At 38.5% G+C, this 14474-nt stretch overlaps 1 protein-coding gene across 1 annotated transcript; it reads left to right on the forward strand.

The window, feature by feature from the left end:
• Positions 1-11253: 11253 nt before the first annotated feature.
• LOC114632884 (E3 ubiquitin-protein ligase RNF168-like) lies at positions 11254-12600 on the forward strand. The gene has a single exon (XM_028781475.1). The coding sequence runs from the start codon at positions 11254-11256 to the stop codon at positions 12598-12600; it is 1347 nt and encodes a 448-aa protein (XP_028637308.1).
• The last annotated feature ends 1874 nt before the right edge of the window (positions 12601-14474 follow it).

A 14474-nucleotide genomic window follows, 5' to 3' on the forward strand; every position in this document is an offset into this window, starting at 1 on the left:
GGGATCCCGAACATGCAGTGTAGTTGCAGGCCAGCAAATAAAGACTTTCTATTAGATTGTAGCCTAGAAGTGGCATTGAGCACAGTGAACTGAATCATTCTATATTACAGAGCAATATGACCCCCCACCACCCCCTCCTTCCCTGAGCAGTCTTCTTTGGTGAATACCCCACAATATTTCTAGAAATGAGATTCCAGAGATCAGCCAGACCTTGAGACACCAGGGATGGGGGTCCTCAGGGCCCCTTAGAGTGAGGAAGAATACAATGGTCAGGGGAACTTCTAGGGGTGCACAATCTGAGGTATTTCAGGTCCCCATGGCTCCCTTTGATCAATTGCAACCTAATGTTTTAGAAAGGCCATGACAACCTCCCCACCAAAACAAACAAACAAACAAACAAACAAAAACAAATTAGAAAATCATCTGGCTTGACACATCTCAAGGTAAGTCTGGTTAAGACACATTCTGTTGGACTCAGCTGCTGATCCGGTGTCTGGGAACCATATAAAACATAACTGGGTTCCCCCTATCTGCTCAGATGTATGTATGTGTGGTGGCCACCCCTGGCTGTCTGTATGGTGTGTGTATATGTGTGCCTATGAGTATACATGCATAAGCACTCTTGGACTTGTGTGTATGTGTAAGTGGGGGAAGCATGTGTGCATGTGTGTGCTTCTGTCAATTCTGTTTCCCTGTATTAATCAGTAGCTTTCTCTGATATTAGAACTCCCTGGCTTAAGACCTGTGTTCCTTCCTCTGTGTGTGTGGGGGGGTGGGGGGAGGAAATGAATCCTTTTGCCTCTGCCAGGTTGCCCAGAGAATACCAACCCCTCAAACCTCCAACTGTTCCACTCAAGGAGCAGGGGTGCTTGCTTGTTTTGCTGTTTAATTCCTGCTCAGTCAGGTTTGGTCCCTTGTGGAGGTGGGGAGGGGCCAGGCCTCTCTTCCATGGCTCCTGCCATCTAAGCTGGATGCTCACAGGGAGGAACAATAGTTCCTCCAGGTGAGCATTCCCTCTGTTCCATGCCTGCTCTAAACAGCCCTGGGGAAGAGGAAATGTTCCCCTGGGTTGAGCCCAAAGATAAAGGAAGTTCCACTCCTTTTTCATTCATAATTTATGTCTCCTTTTCAACAAACAGTCTGCATAATTGGAAAACTCATAACCCATCATTGCCTGGAAAATTTAGAAAATCCACCTAGGACCAGGGAGGAGGATTGCTGCCAGAAAACACAGCCTGGACAGAACAGATTTGCCATTCTATCCAACACTAACCAAGGAGACTTTAAACAATTTTTGCTAGATACTTTTAAAAAAGGATTAAAGATGGCTTCTAAAAAGATTTCATTTGTCATCCAGTTGACCAAAGATATTAGGGGAAAAAAAGAAAAATTTAAATGTATAAATAGGTTCCAGTTGTTGGAGGTAGCTCAAAAGGTGTTTAACAGCAAAGAACTGATTGAGAGACAAAAGCTTTTGCATACACCAAAAGCCACCATCACCTTCTGGATGATGACACACAGATTTATAGATACTGATGAAAATGTTGGTGTCTTACCCTCTGTCAGAAAAGTATCTATGAGATGAAAGTTCTGCCTCTAACTGAAAGATACAAGCAAGATCTCTCAGGTTGGCAGCAAAGATTCCCCAGGGGTATGGGCAGAAACCAATCCCCCACGACTGGCCCAATACCAATTTCCTATAAACTAGTCAACTTATCAGTTGAGCTGCATCCATCAGATTAAACAATACCCAATGATCCTGGAAACAAAAAGGGAACTTGCAGACCATAATGCCTAGCACGTGGAGATAGCCATGCTGGTGCCATGGCAGTCACCCTAGAATCTCCTGCCTGTGAAGAAACATGGGACTCTTGATTCTCTTAAGTCTGATTCTTCCAGAGAAACAGTTGTACACTGTTTTGGACCTGAAAGATGTGTTCTCTGGTACCCCACTGGCAGAGGTGTGTCAACAGAGCTTTACTTTTAAATGAACAGACCAAGAGGGAAGTTATAGTGGAGAACTTACACGGACCATATTTCCCCCACCCTAAATTTAAAAATTCTCTAACCCTTTTTGATGGGATACTACATGCTGACCTTCTGACTTCCATTGGAGGTTCCCCCCAAAAAGGTGATTATAAAAAGGGACTGCTGCAAGGGTAACAGACCTTGGGATACAGAAGCTAAGGAAGTCTAACTGCATATGTCAGAGACTGCCTATGTTGGCTACCAGATGAGAGGAAGCAAAAGGGGGCTGTCTCAGTGTAGGATTGCGGCTATCATCCTTCAGATTCTAACTCCAAAGACAAAGAGGCAGGTTCAAAAGTTCCTAGATGTAGCTAGGGATTGCTGCCTCTGGATACCAGATTTTGTGGAAATAAGGCCTCTAAACACCAGCACAAAGGGAGACACTGAGCCCCTAATCTAGACTGAGACTAAACAAAAGGCATTTGAGGCTTTAAAAGCAGCTCTGACTTTGGCTCCACTCCAAGCACTTCAGATGTCTCAAAACCTTTTCATCTGTTTGTCTACAATACAAAAGACAGTACAGAAGGGATTTTAATCCAAACTGTGAGGCCATGAATAGGATCTGTGACATACTTGCCCAAATGATTGGACTCTGTAGTCACAGGATGGCTCACCTGTCTAAAAGAGCTGTGGTGAGTGCTGCTAGTCTAATAAAAATAAAAAGCAAGTTAGCTCTGGGTTAGGATCTTACCCTCACAGCACCCAACAACCTGGATGAGGCCCTCATCTGAGGAACAATGGAACACTGGCTGTCTGACATCTGTGTGATCCAGTAATAGGCCCTACTCCTGGACTACCTTAGAGTCCCACTTGAGAAACCCACCACCATCAATGCTGCTTGCCAACCTCTTGCTCTATGACAACCAGCATGTGCTCACCCATGACAGTCACAAGTTGGAAGATGAAACCAGGTGAGCAGCAGTAGCTACTTTAACTGAACCAATTTGGGCCAAAGCCAGCCAATTTAGCCGAGAGAGAACTGATTAATCTAACCCAGGCTCTAGGATGAGGAAATGAAAATATACTACCATATATACAAAAAGTTGCTATGCATGTCCATGGTATGATCTATAGAAGAAAAGGAGTTTCCCACCACTGGAGGAAAGGACATTAAAACCAGAGACAAAAACTTGGGCCTCCTGGAGGCTATTTGGCTTCTCCTATTAATTGTTACCCTTCACTACTGAGGACATCAAAAAATTGAGTGCCCTGAGGCAAGAGGTAATTGGGCTGCTGACCTAGATGCCAGACATATAGGCCACTGGGGCCTATTGATATTCTGATGACGTGACCTGACTTGGTGTTGCCTGAGATTCTATGGTAATAACCAAGGGGAAGTAGAAGATACAAAAGGAGATATAGACAGCTCAAACCAAGAGATTGGTTGAGGATATCAAGGGGGAAAGATCATTCTTCCAGAAACAACTAGCGGGACTCTGGTAACTGACTTTCACCAGGCTACTAACCTGGAGACCATAAAACTTTCTGAGTTGCTCAGACCAAGGTGTGTTATACCTAGACTGGACAGCCTAGAGCATGGAACATCTCAGCCAGATGCCAGGTTCGTGCTCAGATAAATTCAAAATAGAAATCCCTTTCCCAGGAAGGGATCCAAATGAGAGGCCAACACCCTCACAAATTCTGGGGAAACTGACCTCACCACGATCAGCCAGCCTGGGGAGGATACAAGTACTTGCTAGTTTTTTTTTTTTGTCAAAGTTTTATTTATTGTAGATGAATACACTGTAGCTGTCTTCAGACACACCAGAAGAGGGCATCAGATCTCATTACAGATGGTTGTGAGCCACCATGTGGTTGCTGGGATTTGAACTCAGGACCTCTGGAAGTGTAGTCAGTGCTCTTAACCACTGAGCCATCTCTCCAGCCCTACTTGCTAGTTTTTAAAGGTACCTTTTCTAGGTGGGCTAGAAGTATTCCCCACGTGGACTGAAACTCCACAAAGAGTAGCTTAAAAGCTCCCTCAGGAACCTGGCCCATAATTTGGCCTCCCCATAGCAATGGGATCTGACAATGACCTGGCTTTCATAGCCAAAACCTCTCAATTAATAGCTAAAGCTTTACACATAGATTGTAAATTTCATTATGCATATAGACCTCAGAGTTTTGTGCAGGTGGAAAAAATAAACAGGATGTTTAAAAATACTAAACAAAACTCTCACTAGAGTCTAATGAAGGGTGGGAGGACCGCCTTCCTTTGCTTTGCTTTGCTTTGCTTTGGGCCCCAAACCGCACATAGGGAGGGACTCATTATGAAATTGTTTGGAAGACCTCCCCATTCCTTTCTCAATTCAATATAGGCCCTTCAGTCTCCATAAATGCTATTCATTGGTCTGCCTAAGAGACCCAGCTGATTTCTGAGTCAGCCACCAATTAATTTCTCCTGGTGATATTGTCTAGGTTAAGGCATATAGCCAAAGAAGAAGTGAAACCAACTTGGAAATGACCATATACAGGGATTTTCTCCAATCCTATGGCTGTGAAGGTAGCTGGCATTACACCGTGGATCCACCACACTCAAAAAATGGAAAGCCCCAGATGCTACTGCCAAATGGACTGTTTCCCAGACTACAGATCCATTAAAATGAAGGTTTTTCATCAAGGCCCCAGGTCCTTCCACTCTTTACCCCTCTACCTCCTCCTGAGTCTTATGTGTTGTATGAATTCATGGTTATGGCCCAACCCCTACTGCCCTCAGGCTTGGACCTGGGAACTAGGGAACACAGATACAGGGGAGGAATTAACTAGTGTGACTATGAACCTGCAACCCATATTTATTTTGACCTTTGTTTGCTCGCTGACCACTTTAAGTGTCTGGTTATGTTGGAGAAAGAAACTGTTAGGTAGGAATACAGCTTTTACAGTTCTCTGCATGCCCTAAGGCTTGGACCCCTAGTTGCCAGAAACAAGTGAGTTTACATTGCAAAAATTGTAAAACGGGCTTCCTAAAAAAGCAAGGATGAATATATAGAAAGAAAGCCTCCCACCTCAAGAAATACCCAATAGGATGTAATCCAATGGCCATAAAAATAAAGATCTGGAAATTCCTTTAGAAAAAAATCTGGCCTTTGGGAAACAGAGAAACCCTGGGGAATCAGACTCTATTCTACAGGACAGGATGGAACCCTGTCGAAAGAGTTAATCATTTGCAGCCTGAAATTAGCCAGGATTGCTGGTTACGCTTAAGCACTCAGCCACTGAAATACACAGGGATAGGAACTGAACAGATTGTCAGCTCATTACCTAACAAAAGTCACTGTGACTGGGAACAGCCTAAATTCATTTTAGAGACGTACAAGGGGCTGAAACTTGTCTAATAGGCAAAACCGTTAGCCTAGACACTTCCCCTAATTCTGATGCTGGCTATTCTCTTTTATGGGTTAATTCATTTGAATAACAGATATTAGCAAGCCTCTTGGTGGGCAACTACAAATGGGTTGACTAAATATGCGTCTTCCAATGCTTTCCAAAATAAGCAGGTTGGTTAGGCCTTAAAGGTATTAAAACAAGTCAGATTACCTTAAGGGAATGGTCTTACCAAATTGTAGAGGCTTAGACTTAGTACTTAAGAGATAAAGGAAACTATATCTGACTTTTGGAAAAAACTTGTTTCTATATTAATTGAAGAGTAATTTAAAAAAAATCTTGCCACTGTTGGGAAAAAAACTCAAAAAGAGAGAGAGAAATAAAGACATTAATCAGATAATTGGTACCAGTCTCTCTTATCTTGGTCCCGCTGGTTAACTACTTTGCTATCAGCACTGGCTTGACTTTTGTCATCCTTATTACAGTAACAGTCAGGCTCTGTATCTTAAACTATATGGGCAATTATGTATCAATTCAGTAAAATTAGTGGTCCTTAGGACCAACCATTCCTCTTTAGAGCAGGATGAGTCCACAATTTGACTCATTCACTAAGACCAGTGTGAAATGTAACAGGGCCTGAGACCTCAGCACAACTGAATCCATGATGAAAGTACCATTCAGGCCATAAATAGCAAGTAGATACTATCACCTGCATTCAAAAATGAAAACAAAGACCTAATCCATCAAAGCTCATACCTCTGGGAAAGCCTTTAAATGTACTGAATTGCTTTTTGGCCTTGGCAGTTCCACTTCTGGCTAACTGTTCTTCTTAACTGAAGTATGTCAACCCAGAACATGATTTTTGTGCTTAAAAGCCCTGGGAAAGGCTCGAGGCTACCCTGGGATTCTGAGCAGCAACTAATAAAGACTCTTTATTGTCTAAAATGCAAGTTCAAACACCTTCTGTGGTGAATATCTCACAACAATATAGGTTCAAAGAGTCTTAACTGGAGCTGCAAAAATGACTCCCTGGTTAAGAGCTCTGACTGCTCTTCCAGAGTGAGTACCTGGGTTTGATTCCCAGCGCCCAAGTGGCTGTAATACAATCTTCTGTAACCCTAGTTACAGATGCATGACACCCTCTCTATCCTGCACAGGCACCAGATAGGTACAAGATGCATAAATATATATTCAGGCAAAATACCAACACATATAAAATAAATTATTTTAAAAATGTTTTTAAAGCAAAATATGTTGCCCTACATGGAAGATGATGCTCTTCTCAGAATTTATAGGGACTTTACTTTTTAAGATATGTAATGGGATGGAGAGTACACAGGCTTAAACCAAGTATGGTAGTACTGGCATGAAATCTGAGCACTCAGGAAGTGGAGGCAGGCAAAAGGATCACAACTTTGAGGCCAGCCTGGAAAGGAGGGGACAAGTCAGACATTTCTGAAACAAGAAATATGTCTTTCATTTATGTTAGAGGGAACAAAATCAGAAGATATTAATCCTCACCCAAGATTCAGAACTAAGTAATTGAGAAGCAGAAGTGGCCTCACTGTCAGAAACATTTAGACTAGCACCCTTTCCCACACTTCAAACTAGCTGCCTATAATGTCCCTTGCTAGTTCAAAGGACCCCCAAATCTACCTCAGATTTATCCCTTCAGATCAAATGAATCCTATGATACAACAGCTCCACCTGGAAGCAAAGCAATGAGTCAAAGACCCTTCGTTGTAAAACCTTTCCTCTGGGGTAGGGGCACTAGGCAGTATCTACCTACTCATAAGTTTCAATGGTAAGCTAAGGTTTGATTCCACCTATTGGTTCGCCCAAGGAACCAATGAGTTTACTTAAGCTTACTTACAGGGTACTGGTGAGGAGTTATTAACAGAGGCCCTGACCTAAAAGCATAATGGCTTCTTCATGGCTGCTGCTGTTGGAGGCCCTCTTAATTCACCTTCTCCATTCTAAATACTATGGCTCCTCCCCCAGACCCTGGATCCACCTGCAGTTACTTCCAGCAGAATTGTGTACATTTGGCTGGGAACTGTGGCTGGATTCACAGGTGATGGTCCAAGGACCTCCCAACCTTATTTCTATGAAGGAATGTCAACAGTCAGCAAGCCTAGCTGTACTGAACTTTGGTAAGGAGGCACAGCTGGTCTTATGAAGATGACAGTTGCTTTGCTTGGAAGATAGTGATGTACAAGATCCTAAGACCCACCTTTTAGCTTACCAAATCTCCACTGTTCATTTGTTTGCTTGCTTTTGAAAGTCTTCCTGTGGAACCCAGACAGGCTGTTAACCTGAAATCCTCCTGCTTCAGCTTCTCAAGTGCTGAGATTATATATGTTTATCTCCACATCCTGTCATCCTGTTTAAATCTCCTGTCTGTGTGTGTGTGTGTGTTTATGATCCCGCATACATGCACATGCATGTCTAGTTCATGCATGTGGCTAAAGGTGTGTTAAGGAGAACAGAGGTTAACATCAGGTATTTTCTTCTATCATTTTAGCTTATTTTTTGAGATAGAGACTCTTCAATGAACCTGAGGCTCACTGATTAGGTAAACTGGTTGGCCAGCAAGCCCCAGGGACCATCCAGCGTCTGTCTCTTAAAGACAAATACTACCATCCTTACAGTTTTTATGAGGGTACTGGGGATTAAAATCAGATTCTCATCCTTGCAAGTAAGCACTTTACTAACTGAACCATCTGCTCAGCCCCTAAATCCCTACTTTTTAAAAGGACTTTTTTGTGTGTATGTGTATTTATGTGTACAAGTATCCTCTGAGATCAAAAGAGGGTATCAAATCCCCTTGAGTTGGAGCTATAGGTGGTCTTGAGCCAAACCCAGGTCCTCTGGAAGAGCAGCCAGTGATTTTAAATGACAAGCCATCTCTCTAGCCTCATGATGGAATAACATTTTGTTATTAGCAAAATAACTGACAGATAGCAAAGACCTAATATCTGTTAGCCATATATAAAATTTCTTATTTTATTATTATGATTTTTTTGTCAAAATTGTGCCACATTTTGTCTACAAAAATGATCCCTACAGTGAGGGTCTGTAAACCAAATATGAAGTTTTCAATTCCTTACAAACATTTTCATGTTAAAGTAGAAAGCATCATTAAATTTCAGCCCATTGGTAAAGGCACTTGCTGCCTGAAGATGCAATCTGGACAAACTTAGTTCAGTCTTTGGAACCCACATAATGGTGGAAGGAGAACTGACTCATCCACAAAGCCCTCTGACCTCCACCCACATGCCATGATGGATTCACAGATACAATGGTACTGAGATTTAATAAAAAGCAAAAAGCTTACTTTTTAATTCAAATTAGCTTTTAATTTTAATGTGTGACCTTGTACAACTTTAATTCTAGCACTTGTGGGGCAGAAACAGGTGAATCTCTGTGAGTTCAAGACCATCCTGGTCTACATAGTGAGGCCCTGTGTCAAAAAAAAGTAGCTTTAATCTATTGGCCTGAAGCAAAAATAGTAACAACCTTGAATTATCAAAGGAGAGAAAAATGGGGAAGCAAGATGGCTCAGAAGGTAAAGGTACTAACCACCAAGCCTGATGATCTGAGTTTAATCCCAAGATTCATGATTCAAATGGTGAGAAGTAAGACCTTTCTTACTTTTCCACAAGCTGTATGTCCTCTCCATATGCAGACTTTGATACAGACAGGTAGACAGACACACACACCCTACTAAAATTTTAAATGTGATCAAAATATTTTAAATATGGAAGAAAATTAATTATAAACTAACCATTACCATACTCTGGCTATAATTATTATTATTGAATTAAGTGCTAAAAGATTATTATGATTCATATTTTCTGTAAAGTTAATTACATATTAATGTTTTATAAAATATCAGCAGCAACAGCAATCAGTTGCTCTCTGTTTTTTAAAATACCAAGAACCCCTTAACGGTAGGAAAGGCCAGCTGCAATTAAAGTGTCATCCTAAATTTGGGTTAAATTAGTTAGAATAGAAAGTAGTAAAAAAAAAAAAAAAGAAAGTAGTACAGCCTTTATGGAAATATTGAAGTTCTCAAAACCATAGAAATAAATCTGCCATATGATCAAGCAACCTCACCACTCGGTTTATACCCAAAGGAAATGAAAGCAGTACCTGAAAGACATATGGTCATAAATAGTTTTTACAGGGTTATTCACAACAGCCAAGTAAATGGATAAGGAAAATGTGACATATGCTAGAATATTATTGGTCATAAAAAGAACAAAATTACATTCTTTGTACATGGATACAATCAGAGAACATTATGTTAAGAAAAATCAACCAGACATGAGGAAAAAAAATAAATTCTGTGTGTTTTCATTTGTATGTGGAAGCTGAAATGTTCGTCTCATTCAGGTAACCTGTAGTAGTTTCTAGAGCTTTAGAAGAGGTGACGACAGGAAGGATGGTCAGTAGGATTAGAAGAATAATTGTCATGTCCCACAGCAAAACAGCTTAGCAATTAAGGACACATGTATTTCAAAATAACTACAAAAGTAGGATTTTGAATGTTCCAACACAGAATAACTTTTTGAGGAGGCTGATATGCCAATTTTCCCACTATATGTATGTGTGTGTGTGTGTGTGTGTGTGTGTGTGTATAGGAATATTAATTTTACCCACAATTATGTACATAGTGTGTCAACTAAAAGAGAATATATTTTTAAAGAAACACAACTAATAATTGATTCTCATAGTAAAAGAAGATACTAACTTATCTCTTGGATAATGTTTTTCTTGCTACAAAACAGTGTATGGTCTCAAGCTTCCTAAAAATTACTGAAATTCCTAGTTTGCTTAACGTGCTTACAAATAAAATTTAAAATTTAAAATAAAATTTAAAATTTAAAATAAAATTTAAAACTTAAAATAAAATTTAAAACTTAAAATAAAATTTAAAATAAATTTTTAAATGTGTCTGTGATAAAATAGGTTTCACAAGAGCTATTGCCAGAAAGTAAAGCAGGGTTTTTAAAAATTAATTTATTATTTTGCATGAATGTTTTGTATAAATGCCTATGCAACATGTGCATACAGTGCCCTTGGAGACCAGAAGGGGGAAGTGAATCTCCTGGAACTGGAGTTAGAACAGCTACATGGGTGCTGGGGATCCAACCCTGGTCCTCTGAAAAAGCAGCCAATGTTCTTAAACCCTCAGCCATAGCTCCAGAGCAGTGAAGCAGGTTTTTACAGGTACTACTTTCAATATTTTGTAAGCTAATATTCATTATAGTATGTCCAAGTTGGGCGATGTTAATGTTGGGGTCAGACATTGTTTCTCAATGTGACTTGTGAATAAAGTTCAGCTAGTAGGAATTCACTCAAAAAGACAGATGCTTGAAATGAATGCAGTCCCTTGCGATCGAGCCCCAGACATCAGAACTTTTGAAAAACCTTGTGAACTTTTGAAATACACCATCCTCTCAGAGGACTGAAGAAAGACCCAAACAAATCCTAAGAATTAGAGCCTTGGTGTGGTGGCAGCATGCCTATTATCCCAGCCATTGAGAAGTTGAAATACGAGAATCAAAAGCTCAAGCCTGGTCTGGGTTTATTTTCAAGTCTCCTCAGAAGGGTCCATTCTGAAGTAGTAGGAAGGCTGGTCACAAGTTCTCACAGCTGAAAGAAGCGAAGGGAGTTCTAGAATGTTCCTAGGAAGCGGGAGCAGCCCCTCAGCTACCGTAACCGGATACAGATATAACAGAACGGAAGTATTAGACTCTGAGGCCGTTATTTTTGCCGCCATTACTGTTGCCGCTAAGGACGGAGAGTCTCATCTCCAGCGTCAGGCCCTGGTATTGATGTATCTTGGAACTTAATAAGGTACTGGTGTTACTTGGACCTTGTAAATTTGTTAAAATGGCGTTATCTAAAGCCAAGGCCTTGACTTTAGAAGAGTGCCATTGTCTCCTTTGTATGGAATTCCTCATTGAGCCTATAACTCTGCCTTGTAACCACACAATGTGTAAATCGTGCTTTAAAGCACTTCTCCGAAAAACAAAACTATTCTGCCCGTTCTGCCGCTCCTGTATCTCGTCATGGGCTCGGAACCATACTCATGTGGACAGTCTTATCAATAAGGAACTGTGGGAGACAATTCAAAGTCAGTACCCAGAGGAATGCAGACGCAGGGACCCTGGGGAAGAACGGCCTTCATTGGTCTTCAATGATGATCCTCCAGTTCGATTGCTAAGTAATCCTGGGGAATTGAGGAAAGAATATGAAGAGGAGATGATTAGGATGGAGGCCGAGCGCCAGGCCATCGAGGAAAGACAAAACAGAGCCACTGAGGAATTCATATGGCAATTACTGGCAAAGGAATTCGAGGAGGAAAAACTGTGGGAAGAAAAGCGCAGACTGGAGGAACAACAGCAAAGAGAAGCAGAAAAGGCTAAGAAGAGCTGCACGAGTGATCCAGTCACGTCGCCAAGAAAAAAAAAGAGTAAACAAAAACACTGTGACAATGTTCCAAAGTTTTCCCTTCCTCAGGCTCAGCTTGAATCAGCATTGCAGTATGAAACTGTGCAGGCCAGCAAGAAAACGTCTGGTAGGGGACAAGGAACGAAAACTGAAGAAAATATGCCAGCAGCTACTTTGTCAACAGGTCCTGGGAATCCTAAGCAAGGTACTTTAAGTTCACGTTACGCAATTTTTCATAGCTATGATGCAAAAGTCGGCAGTTCAGATGAGGCACCAAAACCAAGCTGCTCCAATTACGACTCTAATATCCCATTTAAGAACATTAAACCTGAAGCTACCACTCATTCTTCTGTTCAAATAAAGAGCATGAGCAGTGAGTCAGGCATAATAGAGGAAATTGGAAGCTGCACAACTGAGGCAAAAGAAAAAATGCCTCCTTCGAGTAGAAAACATACTTCTAAAAGAAAGCATCAGGAATATCCGTCTGAAGCAGAAGATGGTGAGCCTGGCATTTCTCATGAAATATCCCCTAAATCTTCCTCAGATGACAAGGAAACACAAGACCTCATTACCAAAAAGCTGAAAGATTTGGAGCAACTGTATTATGAGAAGCATTTACAAGAAGAACAAGATAGATTATTTGCATTAAAGCTTCAAAAAGCACTGGATGAAGAAGAAAAGAGGAAAAGGTGGAGTAAGAAGTCCTTACGTAACTATCCAGTCGACTATGATGCCTTCGATCCAGACACCTCAGCAAAAAAGGATTCCAAAGATAAGAACATCTGAAAGGTAAAGAAATATAAAGTATTTAAGATTTAAATTAATCATCTTTTAAAAAGATTCAGTTGAATCATTTAGTTAATGTTAGTGGGAGAAAGATGCCGGATTCTACTACAGAGATTTAAACATAAATTTTTCATTGTTCATTGCCAAATAATTTACACAAAAGTATTTTTCATATGTTTTGAGAGGTAAAGAAAATGATACAGATGTAGAATGGTTTAAAATCCCAACACTGCATTGTGAAGTGATCTTTTCTAAGATACAATCTATAAATGTATAATTAAATATTTACTTTTTGATATTTTTTATCACTTAATAACATACTAATTATAATTATAAAATATATTTAATAATCATAAATATTTAATTTAATACTTAGTATTTAATATTATACTAACATATATTTGAAATTATGTTATATATTAGAAATATATATTATTTGTTTATGCATATATTTATCTATACATATTTTATATTTTTAGTTTATGTATATAAATTCTAATATATAATTTATTACATAAATATTATAGATGATATAATATATTATGCATAATAAATAATATATTATTATATGTTATATTATATTATATATTATATTAAACATATTAATATGCTAATATACTTTTGCATATTATACATTAATAATATTAATGTTAATATATAACATATATACTATATACTTATATAGTATATATATATACATAAATATACTTGTATAACATATACTATATGATAATTATATATAATATATAATATAAATATATACTATAATCTATAATATAGACATAATATAGATAAAATATATTATATATTATATCATATATTTTATGTTATATAATTACATATGATACATAATATATGTATTATGATTATATATTATATATCTAAATATATATTTGTATATAGATATGAAATATATAATATATCATGATAAATATATGTAATATATTATAACCATGTATATTGTTTTATATTATAATTATATATTATATATGAATACTAAAATTACATTATATATACAACATATAGTATACATAATATATACAATTAATATATAGTATATAGTATATAGTATACATTACATAACATTTTATTGTTTATAATATATATTAGGTAATACATGTTATAGACAAATATATCTATATTATATATTTGCATATAATCGGTATACATGTTATATGAATGATATATAATGTATATATTTAATAGTATATGTAAATTATATATTTAATATAATTTTTATTTTTTATTTTTAATTTTTTAAATATAATTTTTATATTTTAATATTTTAAAGTGTTATTTGGTACACTCTCACTACCTTTTTTGATTTGCTGTTTTTTGAAACAGGGTCTTTTTAGAGCTTCCTGCCAGCCTTCTGAGCACTGTATTTACATGTGTACGCCACTAAGTCAAGCTGCATTTATAACTTTAACAGTCTTTATGATTGCAGAGAATAGGAATGTAGTTCTGTAAAACTTCAGTGATAAACAAGAGTGCCTAGACTTCATGCTATCAATAGTTGTTCTGTTGTTAGTAGGGGTGATAAGTTTGAGGTTATTATGGATATACAGTTCCTTGGGAATACTATCTCTTGAGGTAGTGTATACCCAATGAATTGCTTGCTATTCAAACAAGCCTGTCAAAAGGTGTTTTGTTTGTTTGCTTGCTTACTTTGTTTTGAATGGAATAAAGAGCCAGGTAGATCTATGTTGAGTTGAAGGGCAGCCTGGTCTACAATAGCAAGTTTTAGAGAGCTATGTAGTGAGACCCTGTCTCAGTCAAACTAGACCTAATCAAACAACAAACTTAAAATGGAATAAAGGGGTAGAGGTATAACTTAGTAGTAAAGTGCCCTTAGTTCCAATTTCCTGGTCTGG

This window comes from Grammomys surdaster, unplaced genomic scaffold (assembly GCF_004785775.1).
Source record: "Grammomys surdaster isolate TR1022 unplaced genomic scaffold, NIH_TR_1.0 449, whole genome shotgun sequence".
NCBI lineage: Eukaryota > Metazoa > Chordata > Mammalia > Rodentia > Muridae > Grammomys > Grammomys surdaster.

Bases quoted from the DNA above. Each gene is read 5' to 3' on its own strand.
- LOC114632884 (XM_028781475.1), top strand. From the start codon at position 11,254: ATGGCGTTATCTAAAGCCAAGGCCTTGACTTTAGAAGAGTGCCATTGT.